General features: G+C 39.7%; 1 protein-coding gene across 1 annotated transcript in view; it reads right to left on the bottom strand.

Moving 5' to 3' along the window:
* FRMPD4 (FERM and PDZ domain containing 4) overlaps positions 1-26,705 on the bottom strand; it is a gene marked incomplete at its 5' end in the record, with an annotated part of 188,994 nt that overhangs the window by 135,115 nt on the left and 27,174 nt on the right. The window contains 2 exons of the mRNA XM_082076260.1: positions 19,432-19,558; positions 20,228-20,260. Coding sequence (XP_081932386.1) covers positions 19,432-19,558; positions 20,228-20,260 — 160 coding nt within the window. The remainder of the gene's footprint in view (positions 1-19,431; positions 19,559-20,227; positions 20,261-26,705) is intronic.

The following is a 26,705-nucleotide window of genomic DNA, read 5'->3' as shown; positions in this document are numbered from 1 at the left end:
AAGCAACACCTTGATTTCTTTTCAGATGCCGAGGAAACTTTTAAGTTTATTCTTTCTGGATGAACTACACACAACAGAGTAGAGCAGATCAGCTCTTGCACTATGGGACAGTGGAAATTTGATGTTATTCTCCTCTAGATACAGTTCAAAATCTAGACCTTAAAATTTCTCATCCAGATTAATTTCTCAGATTCAGACATATTTTTTATATCTTTTGCCAAACAATTTCACTGGTAATGCCAAAGGATTTTTAAGATATATCATTTGTAATGAGAGTAAAACTAACTAAATAAAATGTGACAAGAGAGAATTCCATTAAGCAGGAACAACATCATTTTGTAGCCAGACCTTGTTTAGCAACAATTTGTGTTACTCCGGCATCCCACTGCCACATCAAGAGTCAATGGTAACTCAAAAAGTACTGGTGACAAAAAGCCATCAGCCTTCTGAAACAGGTAAACTTTGCAATCATGACTTTAAGAAGTAATTCAATCCTCAGAACACACTTCTTGCTGATGGTTTTAAATGGCTGCAGAGCTGCACGGTTTCTCTGCTGTCATTTCTCTGCATCCTGACATGAAACATGGCACAGTTGGTGACAGCCTTCCTTTAGCTGCATCCTTCTGATGCAGACATGAGAAAGTCCAACTCCAAACAGCCTGACTCCATGGAAAGATAACTGTGAAGGTCTTTCAAACCTCTCTCTCCACTTCTCCTTCAATAGGCCAAGCAAAAGCCTCCTCCCCTGTTATGAGCCCTATGGGGTGACAAGAGGCATGACAGGCACAGGTTGAGCCCCAGCTGATAGTGGAAAGGAAGCGGTGTGGAGCATGAGTGGGAAGCTTCAGCCTTGCTCTGAAGGTCCAAGAGCGTCACTTAGGTGACCTGAACTTTCCTCCACACAAAAGCCAAACATGAGTTGGCATTTGGCAGCTTTGGGTTTAAACTAAAATAAAATGCCTCCCACCTAGTTCTGGTCTCTGGGTCACCATCCTCTGCTAAGGACTGGTAGGTTGGGCATTTGTCCTTAAGCATCAGGCAGCCACTGAACCAAAATATTTGTTGTCCTTGAAACTCAGCCCTGAGCCCCATTAGTAAGTTCTGAGCTGTCTTTACCACAGCAAGAGCTGTTCCCCTGCTGCCAGCCCTCAGGGCCTGCTTCCCTAGAGCAGCCATAAGATGCTGTAGTTAGACCTAGCACAGCCTGTTACAGCCTCCGCAAAGGGACTGCCCTAAATCAATCACAAAAATGTCACCAGCAAAGAGATCAAACCTCCATACTGCTTGTTACCGCACATTCCCTTTTATCTGTTAAAAAGAGGATGCTGCTCACTTCTCTTCAGTCTCGTCTCCCAGTTCCTCAGGAGTTTATAAAATCTTGTTGTGATTTTCTTTTGTTGTTGCTGCTGTTGCATTTTCTTCCACCTTTACCCAGCCAAAAGCCTCCGGGAAGGCAGTCATCACACTTTTCCAGGGTTCACTTTTTATAACTGCTCTACTTCCTCTAATATTTTCTTCTGTGTGTGTGTGTGTCTCTGTGCATGCCACCTGTATCTTCGTTAATATTTACTGTCTGTTGAGAAGGAAAGGGCTTCTCAATTTACTGGCATATTTACCTCATGTGCTTTGCTGCTCAAGGAGTCATAAAACAGTGTCTTTCTCCATTCAAAGAATGCAAACTTCATCTGACACCAATTTCCCCTGCTGCCCCTCTACGTCTTTCCTTACTTGGTCGGTGCACAAAACAATTTGCAGTTGCACAGATGCGTAACATGATGATCCTTGAATATATTTCTTGGCTTGCTCACCCACCCTCCTCCACCCTATAGCTGAACTACCATGAACTGTGAAGAGCTGGCAAGCTTGGTGCTCCTTCCCTAGTTACTGCAGCTGGGTTTGAGGACTGCAAAGCAGCATCAGAGGAGCAAGGGCAGCCCCAGGGCCACCCCTCGCTCTGCAGGGGGCACAGTTCCTTCCCTCAAGAGGTGGCAGTGCAGGGGGACAAGCAGGGAAAAGGCGTGTTTAGTTCCAAGGCACAACTCTTCTCCTGACACTGCCCAAGGCACTGAAGCTAAACGCTTCCACTAAATACAAGTACAGGCCTGCAGGCAGAGTCTTCCTCTGTTTATGTGTTTCATGAAGCTCTTTTTCCTACTGCAGTTTTAGCTTCTTTGATAATTTTCTTGGTTTCTCACCAGTCTAAAACGACCTCTTCCCTCTTGCCACACTAACGGTATTTGACTCTTGATCTCTGCTTCTACCGACTCCTCACACAGCATGCTTGCTTGGGGAGCACCCTGTGGACACTGTCCATCATCCTTCTCCACTCCCATTGACTTGCACGCTGGTCCCCTCTCAGCAGCCTGAATTGATCACCTGCTTCACCTCTTGTCCCTCTCTTGAGTGAACCTCATTATTCACAAACCAATTCAGTATCTGTCCCCTATGTTACACCTTCTCTTAGAAGTGCTCCCCTTCAAAGAGGTGTCATAGCTGTTGTGGGTAAGATGGAGACAGCTGGAGTGCTTCTTCTCTAATAGGGAATTAAACTTCAGGAGCTTCCTTTCTAAACTCAAACTTTATCAAATTATTCCAGGTCCTGAGTCATCCGTGGATGAGTTCATCAGGGTCTGCCTTATTATCTAGAAGGAATAACATGTGATTTCTTAAGTTACAAACAGGCTTTCAGAGATAAATTGGCAATGTCCTTTGGTCCTTGACTGGTAGAAATGGTGACTACAGTTTACTTTATCATCCCCTTCTCCACCTGCCTCTCACCAACATGCAAAAGTGTGCACATACACACACACATTATTAGAGCTCATTCTGTAAGATAACTGCCTTTATTGATTCCACATGAGGACTGCAGGACCAGGTGCTGAGTGGGATAGGACAGAGGGCTAGGAAAAAAATATAATTCAGAGCTTGTCCTCCCAAGCAGCTCAAAACAGAATTTAAAAGCCAGTTAAACTCCAGAAAAGAAGATCCATGGCTGAAACATGAGTTACTACTTAGTTCCCAAATAATGTCAGCTGTTCCTGGCTCCCCTCCTCCCTTCCCAAGATGATGAAACTTCTTTCCAGCACCATTTAAATAGACAAAATACATCTTAAATATTTTATTAACATATTCCATATGAACAAGTTCAGTTCAGAATCTGTTAAGCTGAATTTCACCATAAAATCACACAGCATATTTAACAAGTGGTCTCTGAAAGATTAGGCCAAAGATAATATTCAAATATTTACAAAGTATTGCAAATTAAATATAGATCAAGGTTTTCAAGTATTTATATGCCTTATTGATCCCAAGATTTTACTGATATAAACTTTCTAAAGACAACTATTACTTTGATATATATGTCTGCTGCAGAACCACATGCAGGCAACCACTAGAGAAAATTCTCTAATCAATGCATGCTTTGGGAAGGCCTGCCAGCACCCCAAGAGGAAATGTGGTCACCCCTTCCAGTGAAAAAGCAACCGAATACCTAATTTTCAGTTCTCTAAACAGAGCAAATTTATTGTACTTGACAGGAGTGAGAATCTCCATGTGTTACCATAAGTCACTGCATGCCTCCTCTTAGTTACATTTAGCTGCAAAGTGCTACTGCTTATTTAGTCTAAGTGCTCATCTATTTAGGAAACAAAAAATAGGACACCAGTTCAATCTGTAGTTGAGAAACAAGCAAAACAGGGCAAAAATTATTGCAAGGAAGTCAGTTAACAAGGCTAACTGTGCTCACTTTTTATTATAACAGTATGAGTCTGGTAGCTTTTTTAACCTTGTGAGTAAATGTATGAGATACATAAGCAAAGCAAACACCAGGAATGAAAATGCACTGCTTTGAGAACATAACAAGCAGCTTAAGTCCCAAAAAGGTCAGTGCGGTGAAATCCCAACATTCATTCCAAGCACACCATTGGCTATATCACTGGGCTGCATTTCATCCCGCATATTCTTAAGAAAAAAAATTAGTATTATCAGCTGTTGCACCTACCAAGGCTAGCCCAGTTAACATGTTTTTAACTAATTTACCTGAAAGAACTGGGTAAAGGATAGAAATGAAATGCTCTCTTAGCATAGGAAGAGCAGAAAACCATCTGCTGACATAAAAATATCCAGTTTGTACCTTCACTGAATTCAACACACAAGAAATGTCTCCCTGCTTCCTCAGCACCAACTCAGATGATCTAATTAGCTTTAAAGTCACTGGACCAAAGTTAATTAGGGAGAAAGAAAGAGGTGGGGAGAGGATACACAAGTGTGTATCTTTTCATTCCTCCATTTGTATAGGAAGGGATGTAAAGCAAAATCCAAGAAAACTAATCCAAAATCTGGGAATAAACAAGCACAATCAGGATCCTTGTTATGAAAAGGCACATTAATAGTTTGTGTCCTAATGACAGTGAGACAGCCAGGTTCACTTTTCAAGTCGTTATTGTGAGGGTTATGATTTTACTCCCAAACCCAGCAGTCCTGCAAAATCCTTGGAGCAGGGGCTGCCTGGCCAGGCCACAAGCCGGCAGGTCAGACACTGTCCCGTGAACCTGTCCCTCACAGAAAGGTGCTACTGGCTGTCTTTGGAGCATGGATGTCAGCAAGCTTCACTCTGCGGGATCAATAATCACTGCTCCAGTTCAGGGAAGCCTCAAGAAAAAGCCTGAAGCTGTTGATTTTAAAAGTATCAGGGAAGATTATTTTAGAATTTATTTCAGTTGTTGCTACATGTCATTCTTTCAGGGTTCATTTTCTTAATACCCTGAAGCTGTGTGCTATAAAAAAAGAGATGAATTATACTTTTTTAAATCTTGCTTGGCAATAGGAGCAACAAATGATACTTGGATCTCACAAGAACAAAGTCTTTGTAAAGGCCACTCAGTCATATTTTTGAGACATCTGGTCACGAAGTTTTGAAAGTTCCCTGAAGCTGAAGAACACACCTTATTTACATCTAGGAAGAAGGGCTAGCACAGGCCCTGGTGACAGCAGAGTGGCACCAACAGTGACATCCTTTCATGGTGGTCATACACCCGTAGCCCCTGGCAAGCCATTAGAGATGTGGGGAACACAACAGGGAAGCAGCATGACCTGGACATGCACTCTCCAGGGGTGGAAAGTAAATAACTAGGTGCAAAGGTTTTAATTCTTCATTAAAACAAACATACACACACACACAAATAAAACAAAACCACTCCAAACACTCCCTTAGAGCACAGATCTATTCTTCCCTGACTGCCCACAGAGCTGTTTTCTCAAATACAAGGGCACTGAAGTACAGCATTGCATTCGTAATTTTCTCTCTGAGAGTCTGCCTTAAGATAAGGATAATTTGTCTCATACTGGATGAAATGTTTATATTTTCAGATATGTCTTTTGATGCTTTTATCCTTCATTTTGCTGGGTAGAAGATCAGAAGTCCAGTTATAATGGTACCAAGTCATATCAAATACAGCAACATCACTGTATTACTTTTCAAAAAGGTACATGCTTGAAGCCCTTGAATCAAGTCTCTATTGATTACTTACAAAAGACAGCTGTGTTATTATAAAAGCACTTTGGAGAGCTTTCATTTTTCTCTAAATAGATATATATACTTTCCTAATTGAGATTTTAAAAACCTTCTCTTCCAAAACTCGTCTTTCATCTGAAAATGATACCTGAAGCATACCTAAGACACACCAAACTCCAGCCCCCTCCAGCCTGCAGCCCTGTATTTAAGTTGCTGTCCGGAGTTGCATTAAGTTATGCAGAGATGCTGCCCAGAAAAGAGGCGGAGCAAGCATGAAATACCATCAGAAAAAATTTTATTTCTAAGTCAAGGGAAATGGTTGAGTGATGCACCAGAAGAGATATTAATCTTAGGCATTCTGTATTTGTCTTCTTTCTTGGAGTAATAGTAAAGCAAGAAGACATTTTTTTCCTTGGAAAGGAATGACAAGTTGAAATATTCCTTCAGGTACCATATTCCTCATTTCTCTTTTTATCAGACAGCAGGTTTTTTTTGTTTTAGCTGAGACTAAACCTGTTGTAGTGGGATCAGTGACAGAAATTAGAGGTAAATAGTGGAATAGAAATTGTGGAACCCCTCTGCATAATAGAATAAATTGACTTATAGTGCACCCCCAACACCTGGCAGGGGTTTAGGCTGGCAGGTACCATGACCTTTAGCAGACAGATGTACCTCAGAGAAAAACAACAAATGGTAATGAAGTAATCACTTATAAGAAGTGTAGAATTTCTAATGCACCTTATTTTTTTTCTTGCACCCTACCAAATACATTATGTTTAAAATGAAAATTAATAGGAGATAGATTAAAGCAGAGATAAAGCAGTAGCAGACCTCATAGCTTCTTCATTCCCCCTACCCTGTGCACATTCTTTTTTAATTGAAAGTAAAAATTCATTCCTGAGGAAAATTCTGATGGTAGATCTCTTATCTACTCAGAAAACAATCAGTCACTGGAAAATTCAAATGAAAAATGGGGGACACATTCTAATAATTGCAAAACAAGTAATTAGCCAAGGAAATCACTTCAAGAAATCAAATCAAATCAAACCTGGAGAACCCTAAAAAAAAAAAAAAATTTTATATATATATATATATATATATATATAAATATATAAAGGGTAAAACAGAAAACATAGGCTTAATGAAGAAATCAATGCGTGAAGATTTTTTACCTGTGCAAGAAGTCAAATCAAAAGATCAAACTCGTTCACACATTACCAGTTGATCTATGATGGCTTAAACAAAAAGCGGATAAGAGGATTTAAGACATTCTTACAGTAGCTCATCAAGGATCTGTGGGGAACAGGCTAGTGCTTCTTTGGTTCAGATCTAATCTGAGATAAAATTGAATAACTGCACATCTGAAATGTTGTACTGCTCACAGATCAGTAGGCGAATCCAGGAAAAGCGCAGAGAAAAACAGTGAAGGAAGGGTGTTTATTTCCCAGGTAGAATATGGACCAGACAAAAAGGAATTAAGCAGAGAAATGGAAGAAAACATCAAGTTACACTATGCCGCTTAAATGAAACAAGCTTGACTAGTCTTTGTTTAACGAACAGTTAGAGAAGGAATCTATAGAAAGGATATGATGGTGGAACAGGAAGAAAAATCCTACTTCATCTCTCCAAAATATTTATAAATCATAAATCCTGATAAGCAACACTATAAATGCTTCAGTCCAGTTTCCTCCTCCTTCTAGGCACAGTACTACAGAATGGTTGCAGATATAAATGCCTTGCTCATAAATGATAAATTTTTCTTTCCATACAATCCGTGACTCAATTTTAGAGGCTGCAGTGAAGAATCCTAATATTGCTTGTCCCTGCAACTGATAAAGCTCATCCAAGGCTACTGACAGGCTGGTCTGTTTGAAGGACAGAATAGTCCTTGCTCACGCCTTCTGATGCTGCCTGAAAATAATCGTCCAAACATTCACATCAGACTTTTTCTAAACCCTTCAGATCTGCCATGCGAACCCAAACATTTCCAAATTACTTTCTGCCTGGAAACAAACCCACTGGATTAAACTCTGCTTTGATTAAAACAAACGAGCTGGAAGCTGAGTTACTGTGAATTTGATTATATAGCATAACTGAACCTTTCATATCAATATGTGAACACTACCCATTACACAGAAAAACAGGAACTTTCAAATTTCATGTAACTACTTCTAACTTCATCTTATATTCTAAATATAGTAATATTTTAAAGATATACGATACTGACAAGATTAGTGCATCTGCATAAAAAGCATAAGTTTGTCATTATTTTGCAGAAAAAAATGTTCATCAAAACATTGGAAAGCTTGCTGGTTTTACTGGGATTGAGTTGATTTTCTTCATAGTAGTTAGGATCTTTCCCTTTTAGTAGCTAGCACAGTCTTTAGTTTTGGATTTAGTATGAGAACAATGTGATAACACACTGAACTCCCCATACCTTTGTCTGGGATAGAGTTTATTTTTTCTTCCCAGTAGCTATGCTGTGTATTGGAGCTGAAAAGAATGTGAGGACTCATTGATGGTTTGGCTGTTGCCAAGGAGCCCAAGGACTTTTTCAGCTTTCCAGCTGCAGGTACACAGAAGGTAGGAGGAAGCATAACAGGACCACAACTAGATTGACATCCAGGCTGGCCAATGAGATATTCCCTATCATTTAGCATCATGCTCCATTATAGCTGAAGATGTTTTTTTCAGCTTCTCTTTTTTCTGGGACCAGCTGTTTGACACTATCGTGTTCAAGCATGAATTGCTGTCCAGGTCTCCACAATTTCAGGGTCAGCTGTACTGGACCAGTGTTCATGATCATTGCTTAGGGTATTGCTGCTCAGGAGCAGGCTGGGCATTGGTTTTCTGTGTTGGTGAGCAATTGCATTGTGTATCCCTCACTTTGCATATTATTTTATTGTTAATCTATTCCTTTGCTGTTCTCTAAAGCTGTTTTTATCCCAACCAACAAGTTTTCTCCTTGTTTTTTCCGATTCTCCTCTTCATCGAACAGTGGGGTTGTGAGGAGGGGAGGAGTGAGCAAGTAGCCACATGGTCCTAGTGGCCAGCTCGGGCTAAGTCACAACGCTTTCACAATCTTCTTGCATTAGCTATCCCTTCGTACTGTAAAATTACTGTTAAAATTCAGATGATAACATAATAGACCTTATGCTTCATTCTGCACCTATATTTCACTATTTCTCACTAAATTTGAACAGATCAATGTAATGTTGCATGAAAATAAACCAAAGACTGTGTGTGCAACATCCTTTAGCTGAATGTCAGGCATTCACACTTTTAAGACACAGCTGGACAGGCTGCTAGGCCATCCTGTCTAGACCATGCTTTTGCCAAGAAAGGCTGGAGATACTTGAGATCCCCTCCAACCTGATATTTTATGATTCTATTTTTAGATTTTTTTTTAATCAAAAATATTCTTTATTATGACATGCCGTGTGTTACCTCTTTTACTCAAATGTACTATGTTGCATTTTTGCCATATTGAAGATGCCCAAAGAAACCAGTCAAAAAAACGCTCCACGCAAAATACTATCATTTCGTGCTAAAGATCTTAAATAAAAAATTAAAAACATGGAATACAAAGCCCAAAGTAAAGAGCAATCTCATACCTAGAGACTGTCTATGGTACACTGCTGCTACAGGGAAAGGAATGTGAGCTGAGGCAGACCAAGAGGATCTGAGGCTGATGGAGAGCTGCAGCTTCCACTATGGTCAAGTGAATGAACCTTCCTGCTGATCAAGAGCAGTGCAGACCAAAGCACCTCACTTTGTTTCCATCTTTAACTCTGACACCAAAACAACAACAAAAAAAATCCCCAAACATTAGAGCATCTGGCATTCCAGAGTTTGAAAGCTGGCACATATAGCTGTGAATGAAATACAGATACTTATTGCTAGACATTAATTCCCAGCATATTTGGCAATTATGGGAATGAAGAATAACATTCATTGTCTGGTTCAGAGCAATGGACATAAAAGAGATTAGGTATGTATTGCATAACATACACAACTTAGGCTGTTACTCTAACTGGAAGACTAAATTGTAACATCTTAGATTTTGTGAGAAGAGAAGAAATATTATACTTTCTTGGCTGCCACCCACCATCTTACAAAAACTGTACAAAAACTGCATTAAAAGTGAGTTCTTATGAATGCTTATTTACAACATTATACCCACAAAACCCCCCATTATCTATGGAGGGGGGAAAAAAAAAAAAAGAAAAAGAGAGATAATGGGATTACAGTGGGACAAAAGACAAATATCTGCTTGAAAGAAGCTAACCTGTACAGAATAAATTCATATGTCTTTTTATGTATGTCATGTTCCAGACAAACCTAGTCATGCAAATTAATAAACTTCTGCATGACATATGCATTACTATTTTAATGATAAAATGTAAAAACAGGCTATAAACTGTTTAATAAGGATTTTGATTACATTATCTATAATCTGTCAACTAACACATCATGGTGAGGATACTTAAAGCAGTTTGAGACTTTCAGGCACCTATGATTAAAAGAATATGGGAAACCTTCACTTTGTGTGCTTGTTTGATGCTACTGTCTTGTATCAGAAAGATATACTTTATTTTGGGGACGGTCTGATTTTTTTCTAGATCTCTAGCAAAAGCAACAACTTCCTAATTTCTACTGTTATGAAACTCTCATTAACATATGTTTCAGATGATCTCCAGGTGCATCACCACTGAGTAATGTAATTATGGCAAATTAATGCAATGTGTCATTAGACATTCTCTTTCCTTATTAATGAAATGCTATATAAAACCCTTTAGTAATACACAGAAATCTCAGCTTCTTACTTCAAAATATAATTTGAAACTACATTTTTTTGCTTGAGGTACAGAACCTGGAATATATTGGCAATATATGTTTTTTTATATAACAGCAACTACATGAAAAAAATAATAAAATATAAAGCATTACTCTGAGCTGCAAGACGTTGTTTTAAAAAAAAAATATTCAAATTGTATGATAAAAACCCAATGGTCTTCACTGTTTAATATGACTATATGGATAGTTCAGCACATAGTAAGCTACCATACCAATGGTTCTGCTTTTTTTTTAAAGAAAATAAAGAATGAAGAAACATCAGAAATGTCTGCAGTACAGATTCTCACATTCTTATGTTAATATACAAGTTTTGAAAATAAATTCATCAGATTACAACTTGTTATTCTATTGGGAAGATATTTTAGAGTACTGAAAAACACTATTCCCTTTTTTTGCTTTTGATGAAACCTATTCTACAGTGTTTTTTTTTCTTGAAATCTTGGTTGAGGTCTGTGTAAGAAAAGATAGGTTGGCTGCTCATGTATCATATTTTTTCTAAATTGCAGCAATACAGTTTAATGCACAGCAATTTCTTCTGGAGTAAGTATGTTGCATTTACAATACAACAATCAGCATGCAGGTGTATATCCAGCATACTGATTTAGCATCCTGCTATTCAAAGTTATTCCCTTACATCTGTCTTGGGAAATATCCAAAAGACCTAGCCTTAGAAGAGTAATCTCATGGGGTTTCCTCTGCTCTAAATGGACAGAGAATGAAGTTTCTTCCAGGAGAAAGCCAGAAGAGGAACGTGGAACACATTTTTTCCTAGAGGAGATGCCACGTTCTCTCCACTCATCATAGAGGGACTTCATAAAAAACAGATTCCCAGAGTTAAAATTCATCTGAGGAATATTGCACTTTGTTTTGTTTCACATTTGCAACTCAAGAACCTCATAGTTCAAATATGAAAGTTAATGCTATCTTATAACAAAGCGAACAGGAATCGAAACCAGTGCTAAGTGTGATTCTTCAAAGACAGATGAAGTGCTCTTCAACCATCTTGCTTGGAGAGCAGAATAAAGCAAAGTGGATTCATAAAGAGATGCTCATTAGCGAGATGAACTGAAGCTGTTCAGCACTGTTGTTTGCGGTCTGAAATCAAGAACTGCAGATCTGGAGGTCTCATTTGAAAAAATATTTGGTTTTGACTGAATACAATAATGTAGGAGGGAAGAATGCACCAACATTTGAAATTACTAATACCTTCTCAGAATCAGCAAATGAGGCTTTTTCTTTAGTCCAAAGAAACTTGTGTCTTGTGAATGTCATAAGAAAAAATAATCTATATTAGTTTCTATAAAGCAGCAGAAATAGGATTACAGTGAAAACTGAAGTAACAAAAGAAAACAAACATCCTCCAGAAATATTTTTCTTGCAATAAAGCAATTATGCAAGACTAACATATTATCTAAGATTCTTATCAGGTTAAAAAAAAACAGTTGAAATTCAAAGGCAGCCTTGAATCATTAGACAAGTTTTAAAAGATCCTCTGCATTCAGCTTTCAGCTAAATTCATTATTAGTGTTTTTCATGGATTATATTAATCCATTTTTAAGTAATTAGTCTGCAAGCATTATCAACTGCCTATCAGCTTATGGTTACCTGTGTATTCTTCAAAACTAATGTTATATTACCTAGGGGAGGTTATAAAAATCTAATTTATGCTCCAAAAAGGTGTCATCATGAGAATAAAAGCCTTAACATTTATATTCTGAACTGGCTTGTTTTGAAAGGGGAAGGCTGTATAAGTTGAATGGGACAGGAATCTTTTGATAGAGTAGTTTTTTCAAACCTTTGGAAGATTTCAGCCATTGACTCTGATCAACACTGGAAAATTCTTTGTCATCAACCACTGCCACTCCACCACCTCAAGGCATAAGTATTACTCACTAAATCCGTATTACTTTCTTACAGCTCCTTTTTTGAAAAAATAGGAATAAATCTGCTCCCAAACCATGAAAGACAGCGCCACTTACAGACACTGGATGCTTCACAAGTTCCAGCTAAGCCACTCAGTCAGTTGAAATCCATCTTCACTTGCAGTAGCTTACCTAGACTTGAAAAACATGTTTTATGAGGTTTAATTAGCTTTGGGAAGTAACCTGTAACACAGATATTGGCTTTATCCATGGAGGTTAAGAGGCAAAACTAACACTAAGGTTCTGATTGTGGCTATCACCATGAAGTGTAAATACTGCATTATCACAGCAAAAGCTTCATCAGAAGAAAAATAACAGAATCACAGAATGCTAGGGATTGGAAGGGACCTCGAAAGATCATCTAGTCCAATCCTCCTGCCGGAGCAGGAACACCTAGATGAGGTTACACAGGAATGTGTCCAGGTGGGTTTTGAATGTCTCCAGAGAAAGAGACTCCAGAACACCCCTGGGCAGCCTGTTCCAGTGCTCTGTCACCCTCACCATGAAGAAATTTCTTCTCAAATTTAAATGGAACCTCCTGTGTTGCAGCTTTATACCCATTTCCCCTTGTCCTACCATTGGTTGTCACTGAGAAGAACCTGCCTCCATCCTCATGACACTCGCCCTTTATATATTTATAAACATTAATGAGGTCACCCCTCAGTCTCCTCCAAGCTAAAGAGACCCAGCTCCCTCAGCCTTTCCTCATGAGGGAGATGTTCCACTCCCTTATTCATCTTGGTTGCCCTGTGCTGGACTCTCTCCAGCAGTTCCCTCCTCATTCTTGAACTGAGGAGCCCAGAACTGGACACAGTATTCCAGGTGTGGTCTCACCAGGGCAGAGTAGAAAGGGAGGAGAACCTCTCTCGACCTACTAACCACCCCCCTTCTAATACACCCCAGGATGCCATTGGCCTTCCTAGCCACAAGGGCACAGTGCTGGCTCATGGTCATCCTGCTGTCCACCAGGACCCCCAGGTCCCTTTCCCCTATACTGCTCTCCAACAGGTCATTCCCCAACTTATACTGGAACCTGTGGTTGTTCCTACCCAGATGCAAGACTCTACACTTTCCCTTGTTATATTTCATTAACTTTTACCCTGCCCAACTCTCCAGCCTGTCCAGGTCTCGCTGGATGGCAGCACAGCCTTCTGGTGTATCAGCTACTCCTCCCAGCTTGGTGTCGTCACCAAACTTGCTGATAGTACACTCTATTCCCTCTTCCAAGTCATTGATGAATATATTGAATAGTACTGGTCCCAGTATCGACCCTTGAGGCACTCCACTAGATACAGGCCTCCAACTGGACTCTGCCCCATCGACCACAACTCTCTGGCTTCTTCCCTACATCCAGTTCGCAGTCCACCTCACTACCTGATCATCCAGTCCGCACTCCCTCACTTTAGCTGTAAGGATGCTGTGGGAGACTGTGTCAAATGCCTTACTCAAGTCAAGGTAGACCACATCCACTGCTTGCCATCATCTAGCCACCTGGTTATGTCCTCATAAAAGTCTATGAGGTTGATTAAGCATGACTTCCCCTTGGTGAAGCCATGTCGACTGCCCCAATGACCCTCTTCTCCCTGATATGCCTTGAGATGGCACCAAGGATAAGTTTTCCAACACCTTCCCAGGGATGGAGGTGAGGCTAACCAGTCTATAGTTACCCAGGTCCTCCTTCTTGCCCCTTTTGAAGACTGGAGTGACATTTGCTTTCCTCCAGTCCTCAGACATCTCTGCCATTTCCCAAGACTTGGCAAAGACGATGGAGAGTGGCCTAGCAATGACCTCAGCCAGCTCCCTCAGCACCAACGGGTGCATCCCATCTGGACCCATGGATTTATGGATGTCCAGATTGCTTAACTGCTTCCTAACCCAGTCCTCATCAACCGAGACAACCTCCTCCATTGTCCTGACTTCCTCTGGGGCCTCAGCAGTACGGGGCTCCTCAGGACAGCCTCTGGCAGGGTAGACAGAGACAAAGAAGGCATTTGGTAGCTCTGCCTTCTCTGTATCTTCTGTCACCAGGGCATCCACCTCGTTCATCAGTGGGCCTACATTGCCTCTGGTGTTAGTTTTATCTGCCATGTATTTGAAGAAACTCTTTCTGTTGTCCTTGACTCGTCTTGCAAGGTTTAATTCTAAGGAGGCCTTAGCTTTTCTGGTTGTAAGCCTGAAAATGTCTTATAGGTGCAGCATCACTGTCATCTGTAGGGGATACCAGGAGAGGGCAAGGAGCAATGGTCCTGAAAGGCTCCAATACTGACTTCCTGAGCAACCTCTAGTCAAGAAATGTATGATAGAGATGACAGAATTAATTAAAAGAGAGCTGGCAGCAAAGGCAAAGACTATAAAATCCAGACAGCTTCTTGTATAATCACATAATAATAATAATGAAGGGAGAAATAGCAAATACATTTGTCTAGCACTAAGATATAATGTGCAAATATTCAGAACAGCAGAAGCTGTTTAAAGCTCATCTACAGTGAGAGATTAACATTTATTTTCTTGATGTGTATAACACCTAATTTCTTCTCGGAACTATCCATTGAATTTTTAAATTGGCCAATCATATAGCATTAAAGACTACCTCCACACAACACACAAGCAATGAAACATCAATGACTCTTAGTATTATCATTGTGCTTTGCAGATAAAGCTGTGTCTATGAAAAATCCTGTTAAGCAGTACCATAGAATGACATCTACAGAAATACTGCCACAGATTCTGCACTCAGCAGCCAGTTCTTGCAGGCTCTACACACCTTCCCCCTCATGAATATTAAGCTGACATAACAGTATCAATACCTTGCTTCTCATTCTTGCATCAGTTGTCAGATAGAAAATAATATATATGGTAGCCTTCACCTGATTGCTGTCCCTACCAGAAACTTGTACCAGATGCTTGCATTTACTCATACTGCAACAGAAAAAAAAAATCCCAACATTAATAAAACTCCAACAGAAAGATGTTACATTCCTCACACACAGCACACCCGGCTTTCCTCCAGCACATCGATGAAGAAGCAGGGGTGCAGACTGCAGCTGAAGAGCTGATTGAAAAACAATGACCATGCACAGTGCACCAGAAGATGGTTCCTGAAGCCCTGCTGCACAGCCTTTTCCTTCTCCCGACTGAAATGAAATCAGAGAATTAATAATCTGTCTCAAACAGGCTAATCTTATATAGTGATAGGTCAACTTAAAGGCTTGGTAGGAAATTTTCCTTCACCAGAAACCCCACACTAATTTCACTTGAATTTCCCTAAAATTTTTGTAATAATATTATTTATTGCACTGGAGTATTTACTTACTGCATTTTCATTTTCTACCATAGGCAGTCCCAATAAAACATTCAGTCAATACACACCTGCATATCACTGAGGCAACATCTGAATAATAACTTGGAGCCTACACCTCAAAGAATCCTCAAAAAAGCCAAACCTGTCGCAGCAGAAATTATTTTATTATGCATGACTGGTAAATCTCTGTTCTGTTTGTAAAAGGAAAGGGTGTGAATATGAGAGAAAATGACCTACACATTAAAATTTTTACTCAATTTCATTTTGTCATCTTTTACACCCAGATAATAATACAGTTTCATCTAATTTGGGGGCACTAGCTATTTTGCTGTAAAGAAATATAAATAGTACAAAGGGATTCTTTGGCAAAAGCCTACTTTTGACACTAATTTCACAACTCCTTAGGTTTGTAAAGAAGTAATTACAAATGTGGCAACATTTTGCCATTACTTCACACTAATTCAGTTAATACATTACAGCTTGGCTCAATAACCTCCTTAACTTTCAGCCATCTTTTATTTCTTAGTGACACATCAGCTTTGACGTTTATTTAGCCTAAAACTAAGTTGCCTTGGAAAACAAAGCACTCAAGTGATAATTACTTATTTGCCCTTTACACTGAAATTTCACTTCAAGGATCCCAAAACAGCTTTGCAACCTTATGAAGTTCAACTTCATAAAATCCTTGCTAATGCAGTTTCTCCACACCTGTATTACAGGTGAGAAAACTGCAGGATGGAGAAATTCAGTGGCAAAGATGCCCCAAAGGCATGCTGGTCAGATGCAGCATCTCATGACAACTCCCCACCTCTCCACTTCCAGCAGATAAAGTAACCCTATGAACCACACCAATGTGTCTCCACTACGCTTTCCTCCGAGGGTCTTACTTAACAGATCAGCAAAAAGGTAGTACTTTAACTTTTTTCTATGGACCACAAATCTGGCAAAGACTGGGATGCAAAGACTGGGATGGAAAGGAAGAGGAAGAAGAAATTTCCTTGGAAGCTGTCCAAGCCTGCAGGCTATACTCTGAGCACACCATGTAATGAGGGGCAACCAGGGGTTTGATACCCTGTGGATAGAGAAGAGCTGCTTAAGGGCTGCCCCAGACCTGCAGCCAGCTGTGGGTGCTGCCCCTGACACAGTGTTCATTTGCCAGGAAAGCTGAAAGAGTAAAAATGTTCTACAAGAAAACCTGGTAAGAGCACATACCTCCTACAGAAATAATGCAGCCAAATACACTGATTCTCATAGAAAGTCTTTCTTAAATCAGGAGTTGATGTACCTCCAATAAAGTCCATGAATCAGTTTGAGGTCTGGTATTATCTGTTTTCAAGGATACTTCACCACATACCATCTAGCGAGCCTTTCACAGGAGGCAGAGTTGAGACCTTGCAACTTGTAAAAATTCATGCTGTGATTTTATAAAAATACAAACATCTTAAACAACAGTGAAGGACTAAGCGTAGGCAAGACACTTTATTGTAATAGCATTTTGAAACAAATAAACTTGTGCTTTTTTTATACTGTACCCTTTGCATTAGTCATACATTTCACATACCTCTGAACTGAATGACTTCAAACTGCCATCAGCAGTGGAAAATGAACAGCACAAAGGCACGGAACATCCTCTAGTGCATCCCAGTCCTTGCTTTCTCTTTCATTTGCAGCCTTTGGCTTTTGGCCCTCTACATGTGTGTGTTTCGTGGTCTACACCTCAGAAGCATGCGAGCAGGACAAGCATATCAGACACAACCCCTACTGCTGCTTTCCTGAACCATCTCAACCGGCAGAGACCTCATTGCATCTCCACAAAGGTGATGGGAGCAAAGAACTAATGCTAAAATAACTCCCAGCAGGGAACTACTGGTAAAGTAACTCCCCTGCTACCAATAGAATAAATTCCCATTGAAGATCACTCCAATGCAAAGACTCAATAAATAAATAAATAAGCCCATCTATGCTTTACTTAAGGTTTTTGAAGTATCTTATCTAACACGACATTAAATATCTACGTTTTCCTACACCTGTATGTAACAATATAACGTACATGAGAAGTTAAAATATTTGTTATCTGTTTTCAGCTGACAAGAACCTAAAGCATTTTCTTTAACTTAACTCTTCAGTTTTAGTCTGCTCACTCTTTTTCAGGTTTCAGTGCTGCCCTGGGAAACATTTTCACAGTTGAAAGCATGCTGTGTCATCTGTTATTCTCTGTTTCAAAATCTTAGGCTCTAGTGCAGGAACACACATTAATCATTTATTACTGTATAAATACATGAAAAATTAACAGCCCAGCTAGAATTCCAAGGCATCCACTTTAATGAGCTGGGACTCAAACCTAGGAGCATCATGTCATTACTATATATACATATATAAAATAGTGTTCAGAAAGGTTCATCAAATTAGACCTATTACTATAAATTCAGCACATTAGACCTGTGGAAAATAATACAAAAACCAAATTAGACATTTATTTTCTGCAAGAGGGGGAAAAGAGCCTTTCTTCTTAACTATAAACTTGTTGCAGAATACAAAAATCCAATGTTAGACTTTTATAGATAAAAGTTCAAAAAGAATATGCCATAAAATTTTCAAAATATTTGGATAAACTTTGAAAATGTCAATTAAAGCCATGCTTACTTCTGCAAGAGCCAGTTCATGGAACAAATCCCAACATCACAAGCACAGACAATGAAAAGACCAAAAGCAAGAGTCAAATTATGTAATTATTTTGTTCCAGTGCGCTCAATTGTGATCAGCCTTCACTGGAAGAAGTACATACAATTGCACTTACACAGATTAAATGGGGCAGTGCAACCATGCCTGTTTCCAGGACAGCTGCAATCATGGCATCTATTGTAGTTTGGCCAAAAAGTCTGTGCCAATGCCAACTTTACCTGAATGACACTACAGGAAGGTGTCAAAGTAGTTCCCTCTTAGAACCAGTAATTTTTCTTCTCCTCGGTGGTAATTTAAAAGCTTTTTGTATTGATGCTACACCACATCCCATCAAGAATAACAGAATAATAAGAGCAGGAGGGCTGGTTGCCATTGGAAAGGAGAGGACAGACAGGTGAGAAGAGGCTGGCAGAGGACACATCATGACCAAGCCACTAGTAAGAAAATAGTTGCAAGACAAAACGCCCTGTCACAAAGCAGGAGTTTCTAGAGAAGGAATTAACATTTGCAGAATAAATTAAGATGTAAGATGTTCAGCTGGAATATATCAATAATTACATGAAACAGTAATTCTCAGCTTTACAATGTTTTAAAAATGAATCTCCGTATTACTTAGGGAGTAATGAGCCATTTGCATCTACGTTGTGCAAGAATACTTGATGATCAGGAACAAGCCCCTCTATGACCTGCAAATGCTTTACAATCATGGGTTATGTTCCTGTATTTCCTTAAGCCAGAATGATAGTTCTAATTTATTCAAAACTAATTTATATTTTCCTCAGAGCAATTCACATAGCTACCAAAAAAAAAAAAAATTTGAACAGGCTGCTGGCAGTCTTTTAGAAAACATGGCATTAGCTTTTACATAGTTCAAAGGAAATATGTCTGCCCATAAGCCAAACAATGCGGTAGGTATACGCAAAATCAAAACTACGGCATGAAGATGGCATGATTATTTTCTTAACCAGGTTGCAAAGACCTGATTCCCTGTTTCAAAATGCTTCATGTCATGGGAAAGCTAACATTTCTCAGGTATAATCTCATTTTAAAGCAGTCCGTTTATGTGAGAGCACACGGACTTGCTAACCTACATATTTCACTGTTAAGTGCCTGCACATTTGACCCGCCACCAGAACAAAGCACTGCTCATCACCTACAACGCACACAACCTGACGAGGCGGCCCTGCCCTCCTTGCCTTCGGAATTCCAATCTCCTCATGGAGCAGATCCCAACACCGTTCAGTTCAGGGGGGTATGCAAAAGTGAGCAGGGCAAAGACATCGCCTGCAAAAAGTCAGAGTGAGAACACAGACTGATTGCACCACAAGCAAGGAAGCCATAAGTCAGGTCAAAGCTTTCAGCAAACAGTCCTCACCAGTGCAGGGTTACCTCTGGGTCCCAGTCATGCACTTCCCAAAAACATACTTTTCCTACCACATCTAAGTCCTTCAATTGATAAACCTCCAGCTCTGCAAGATGAGACAGAAGTGCTTCAAGGAGCTTTAAAATGTTTAAAATGTCAAATTACAGGATTACTCTCTCAAATCACGTCAGAAAGACTGTAATTCACTAAACTATGCTCTAAGTGGGAAAGCTATACTTTCTTTTTAAGAGGTATGTAATTTTGGAATCAAATTAAGAGGTACCTCTGATGCAAAAAATATTTCCCTTAAGAATATGAACGAAAGCTGATAGCATTAGCTAAAAAGAAGAAATGGTTCTTGCAACACAGAAAGCAGCATGAGAAGCTGATATAAAAAGAGCTGAGGAAGACTGTCTTATGGCAGAAACCAGCAGAAGAATGTATTATTAATAACAGTAACAATAACAACAGATTCATGATAACTTTACAATAAAAATCCTGAGAATTACAAGTTTCACAGACAATGAGGGCATCTGCGTTTTGTTTTCTCTTGTCAACAAATTCTTTGTTCTGTATGACAATAAACTTACCCAAATTCCTTGCTACCATCATATCTCTAGACACTGGGGAGAATAACAAAAAGGGAAAAATTAAGCAGAAAGACTGGCAGGAGTGAGTGAGCACAAAGCTATACTTAAAATTAACAACAAAGGAAGCCTGAGAAAGAAGTGAAAAAGAAGCCCATGACATAGTTAATATGAAGAAAGAGGCGCACTCAGTCTAAAACCGATGAAAAAAAGCACACAAAATGAATTCTGAATTTACAGCAATTGATACCAGCTGAGAATCAAATGAACTGCCACAGTATTCAACATGAAATTATCTCTTATAATAATGACTAATGGTTTTGCCATATATCATACACCGAGGCTAACCATTACACAACAATTTAAAGTCTATGAAAGTAAATCAGTGTCAATATTGAGCAGCCACAGGTCTCAGCATAATTCACTTCCACAAATTCACTCAGTTCAATTAATTCGTAATGCACTTAGCTGTAAAGCTTGTTTGAACTTGTTGGTGTTAAGCTACTGCATGTTGCAGGATGTCTGAGGCTTGCACCCTGCTATCTAGAGATGCTGTATTTCCTAAAGTAAAACAAACAAACTTTTTCTTTTTACTTCTTTTTTTTTTTATTTTATTTTTTTAAATTTTATTTTTTAGGGGCAGAAAAGAGGGAGAGAGGAGCAGCGTTTCCTGCACATTTACCTCATCCTCACCAGACAGAGATGCTGTGGGAACATATGCCCAGGGGCCCCAGCCACTGTGGTTCAGAGCCCTCCCCTCCCGCAGTGCCTCTGCCCTCTTTTTCCCCACCCCATCCTGCCCCAGAGTTGCTCTTCCCAGATGTCCTCTCTCACCTATGGCTCCCAACATCTACTCCAGCCCCCAAGCCCTTCCCACTGGAGCTTCCAGTCCCTAAATCATCCCTTATCTCTTTCTTCTCTCCTCAGACTGTCCCAGGTGCCTTCTCACTTGAGCTTCTCAGACACACCAAAACCCCCCAAACCCTGAGCTTTTTTTGCTACGTTTTCAGTAGAGGCCCAACGTGACACTGCTGTCATCCTCCAAATACCCCAACTCTTTGGAGAGACAGAATCAAATTCTGACGCTGAGGGTCATGTTTGGTTTGTAATGCATTAAAAATAAGAACCCTGTTACACCCAGTTTGGTGGGAAATTTTATCTATTAAACACAGAGGATGACAAAAGACTACGGCAGAACTGGCTTTTTCAAAGGGCATGGACTGCAGATCTCGTTCAGGCCAAAAGCCCATGCAGTTTATAGTCAGGCCCCTACGATTCTTGCATAAAGAACACTCTTATCTCAATCACAGAGTAATTCAGGCTGTAAGAGATGTATGGAGGTTTCTAGTTCAACTTATGGTCAAGGTAAGGTCAGACCAGGTTTCTCCTCCAGGTTTTATCCAGTCTAGTCTTGAACACATCAGAGGATGGAAACTTCACAGCCTCTGGGAAAGCTGTTCCATTGCCTAATTATCCTCACAATAAAGCTTTATTTCCTTATATCCAGCCTGAACCTCCCCTTCTTCAATCTATTACTATAATCTCTCATCCTCCAGCTAGATATATCAAAAAAAGGCTCAGTTCTGCCTTCTCCATAACTTAAGTACTGTCAGGCTGCAGGTACATTCTCCTGGAGTCTCTGCTCCTCCTGAACTGAGCAAGTCCAGTTTGCTGCATCTGTCCTCAGAGCTAATGTATTTACAGAATTATTTAACCTTATATTAATGTAACCCTTGTTCAACATTTGCCACTGTACAAAGATTAGTTTTCTTTGTTTTTGTCATAAAAAATTTCTGACTTCTACAGCCAAGCAAATTATTGCCATTACTTCTTGTAATGTAACTAGAGTGTTTTTATATTCACTCATTTCCTCAACAAATGATGATCTGAAATCATTAAATGAGAGCATAACCATTTCTTTTTAATACCAATACTATAACAATAACAGGTATTAAAAAGAAAAATGGGACAAAGTCCATGCTTTCTTCACCTTTTCAAAGGCAGTGTGTCAGTAGCACACAACTCGCTACAGTCCGTACTGTCAAACCCCAGAAATTACAGCATTTCTCTCAAGTTCACGTGTAAGTTCATGTCATGTCAGAGCCTTTCACAGCTTTCTCTATCTCCTTAGCACAAAACACAGGATTCCAATAGCAGATAACCAAGAAAAATGAAAGCCAAGAGGCAATTCAGTAAAAACTGTCTGGTATCTACTTCAAAGAATACACTGCAGAGATAGAGGCTGTTAAACTCCATCATAGCCTGAGTAGCTTAAACATGCAATGCAGCAACCCAGAATGATCTGCCCTTCCAGAAGGAATTTAATTATCCTACTTACTCTAGAGCAACTACGGTTTTCCTGTTTTAAGAAAGGCAAGCATGGGAGCCACAGTACAGAAAACCTTATTGAGTAAATCTTGCTGGGTTACTACGTCACTCCCATTCTGTCTGCCTTGCGCATACAGGATCTCTATCAGGGAACAAAGAAGCGGGGAAAGTAGTACAACTATAATTACTATTAACAAAATACGCAATGTCCAGACAGATGGCAGAGAAAGAGAGAAGAGTGACACACAACTAAACCAAACGTGTAAGAATCTGGGTTAGATGGTCAGGCTCAGACACCACACCCAAGCAGTGAACTGCAGGGGTCTGTCGTGAGACCTGTCCACTTTAACATCTTTATCCATGACCCAGAGAAGGCGGTGGTGTGCACTCTGCCTTGGTAGCAAAGGCATCCTGCAGCTTCTGGGAGGTATGAGCAGGGGTACAACCTGGATGTCAAGAGAAGGGTCTGCCCCCTCTATGTGACACACATCAGACCACATCTAGATGATGCATCCAGTTCTCATAGTGGGAAAGAAACTGTTTCCCTGTGATGACAGGGAGGCAGTGGAGCAGGTCACCCTAAGAGGCTGTGCCATCTCCATCCTTGGAGGGTTTCAAGCTCCAACTGGTCCAAACCCTGAGTAGTTTGACCCCAGAGCCAGCCCTGCTTTGGGAGGAAAGAGGCCCACGTTCCATCCCTCTAGGATGGCTCTGCTCATAAGGAAGATGAGAGAAATTCAGAAGCTTTGCTGGCCAAACCACCATTGCTTGGACAGGGCAACACAGACGGTATGTCAGGTGCAGCCAGCTCCTGCCTCTCTGCTGGTTTTGGGTGCCTATCTCCTAGGAGAATACTTCTCAGTCTTCAGACGTGGAGAGATGCATGTGAGAAGGAAAAGTACCGCACAGTGAACTGAAAGGCTTTGAGTGACAAAATGTATATTTTCTATATAGTCCACAAAAGTTCTGAAGAAAAAAATTAATATAAACAAAATAAAACTCATTAACAAGTATCTTAAGCTAGAAAAGGACAAAGCAGTAACAATCACAATATAGGTGTGTTTTACACAGAAATATCTAGAAGGACATTAACATTTTCACCTACTGAAAAGGAGAAGCTGAAAGAGAACAGACAGATGCTTGAGTTGAGACCCTCAAATGCACTTTGGAGAACACTGAATGGGTAAATATGATTTTAAAAGCCAGAAGCTATTAAAAGTCATCTCATCTTAAAATAACATGAAATTATACAGTTTACTATAAGGGAAAAAAAAAGTTTCAAGCTTATTTTATTAGGCATATTATATAATTAACATAATTATTACTCTGTAATTTATATTAGTATAATTAACTCTGCGGTTTGATATACATAGTCTTACATACATTCATCAAGTTGACATTTTGATTGGTGAAAATGAAATTCGACTACCTTTGGGAAGTGACAGTGTTCTAGCTAAAGTTTTCTCATTGATTTTCTGTAAACATATAGTAGCAGTTCGCTGCTGCTCATATGTAAAAAGCCTATGCTTCTTTACTCAGTAGAACAATTAGTATGTTGTTGACATTTTCCAAGAGAGAGAAACACTGAAGTATTTAAAAGAAATACAAAAAACTAAAAATATACCATGTTGAACTAATAAAAAAAGAATAGGCTCGTGTATTTTTAATTATATTGTTCCCATTACCTAAGCCCAGAAATAGTTTCCATTTCCATACGCCTTCCAGGCAAAATGTTGAGCTGCTTTGGAAAATCCTCATTTATTTGACAGTCTGAGATTTTCATTTAGAAAAAAAATTAAAATTTCAAAACTTTGAAAATTCTGGCTAGAAATTCCCATAGAAATCTGTACAAAACTTAAATTGTGCATGCATAGGTGTGTGTATACAAGAAGAGAATTACGCTTTATCAGAAAAATAACCACTTCTTTAGCAGCGATCTCTCTTTAGCAGGTTGGTTTCACTTCAGAATTCACTATGACAAGTAACACCGAATTAATCACTGAACTATCATCTCATTCCTTTAGCACTGACAGAGTTCCATGGAAACAAAATACCAAAAGAACAGTTTCAACTCTTATTTCATATCATAGTGTGATTCAAGCACAGGTATTTCACAGTTCTAAGAGCATGAAAGTCTGATGAAAATTTTTGGATGAGAAAGCAAAGGATGGAGTAGCAAAAACGAGAGGAACAATTCAGTCATACCAAGAAATCCAGATTGCTTAGTCATTTTGGCCATTCAAACAAAGCTTTTTAAACAGTTGACTGAAATCTTAAGTTATGTACACAAGCTAACACATTCAGGGACGGTGAACAAAAGTCTGACAAACAGAACAGTTCTAGAAAAAAGATTACTCTGAGCAGCAGCAGCAACACAGGAGCCCACCCGGTATGTCCCCACAAAACAGGCCCCACCAACGTCAGCTGCATGGCCCTGGTGCAGAGACAGGGAAGAGCAACCCAGTTCCCTCTGGGGAGATCAATGCCAAAATGTGGGCTCATCTTGCATCTTCATATTGCAATAGACACAGCAGAGAACCACACACCATATCTGGAGAAAAAGAGAGACAGGACTGTTCCGGGAGACTTGGACATCCTGACTGGATATGCCAACAAGAGGAAGACCTCCATGACTCGAATGCAAAGAGATAATACCAGGTTGAGAAAAGGCTCTTTACTCTCACAGTGCAAGACAAGAGCCAAAATTTGACACTAAAGTCAGATAAATTTATGCAAAGGAAGAAGAGAAGGTATTTGCATTCATATATAAAATGAGAGTAAAAGCAGGGAAAGAACCTTGCCATCTCCCAAGGATGTGGGTGACAAACACAGTTCTGAACCAGACAGGTCTCAGTCACACATGTTAGGGGACATGACCAGGGAACAGCCTGTTTAAACAGCCTGCAACAAGCAGGAGATCAAAATACAAGGTCCAAAGGTCCCTTTGGGTTTCAGATAGCAGACGAAATAAGAGCGCTTGACATACTTCATTCCAAAATGGGGGTAATTGTGACTGCTGTGCAGAAGCACATGTCTGATTGCAATCAGTGCTGAGACACCAAGGCCACCCAGGTACAACAGCCTTACATAGGTGGCACAACGACAGATAATCAAGTCACATTGGGACTTATTGTGTACTGCAACACCAGCATTCTGCAAGAGATCATATTGCTTGGAATAGCTGCCCATCGCTGGCTTTCTCTTAACAGCTGTATTTTGAAAATGATTGGTTAGCCAGTTTTCAGTTCATTTTGTGCCACGTGACTGTTAAGGTGATAATCTCAAATACTGGTAGTTCTAAGTAGAGGTTTGATAAAAATCTGTAAAAAAAAAATAAAATAAATCATATTGGTAAGTACTACAGTGACCTCATTTGTTAAGTTCAAGAAAGGTAATTGGTTCATTTTTAATTTTTTTTTTTTGCATTCCCAATATTAAAAACCTGATTTTACCAGACCAGCTTAAACAGTCACAAAATCTCCTCAGACAACTTTAGAAAAAAAAAAAACACTTGACTATTTGACTATTTTATTAATTAAGTGATTTTAAAACAACTAAGCTGTAGTCTATGCAGTGCAATAGCATGTTACTTATTGTACTGAAAATACAGAACAATTTTCTGAAACAGTCAAGTGCCTGATTATCTCTTCCTCGGGCTGATTTGGTCTCATTCAGCTTTGAACACTTACTGCAAGCAGCAGGTCTCATCACACTGTTATTACTACCTTAGCTATTGTAGCTCAACTGAATGGACTTGCCACGCAGCTGCTGGGCTTCTTTTTTTCCCACAATTTAGAGACATCAAGAGCAAAAGGTGGATTAAAGTGACCATATTTCACCATCAGATAACTCATGTATTACCTCACAGCAGTACCAGTAAGTAAATTATCTTTGCTGAGTTGCTGTAATTTGGCAAAATGGCAGAACATGCCAACCTTTCAATGTTCCAGTCCCACTGGATGGTCCTCACCAGAGTAAATTGAAAGAAAAACACCATATATCACCATAGGGGTCAGGACATCATGCAGTAACTTCGGAGAAGTCTCCCTGCCTAGGCCAGGCCCCTCTATTGTGTTGGGTTCCCCACCTGTGGGCTCCTGAGCTCCCTATGGCTCCTTCCTCAGCTGGCCCTGGCTTCTTTAGCTCTTCACAG

Source organism: Streptopelia decaocto, assembly GCF_964273445.1.
Source record: "Streptopelia decaocto genome assembly, chromosome: 1".
Taxonomy (NCBI): Eukaryota; Metazoa; Chordata; class Aves; order Columbiformes; family Columbidae; genus Streptopelia; species Streptopelia decaocto.
This window is presented reverse-complemented; position numbering and strand designations above follow the sequence as displayed.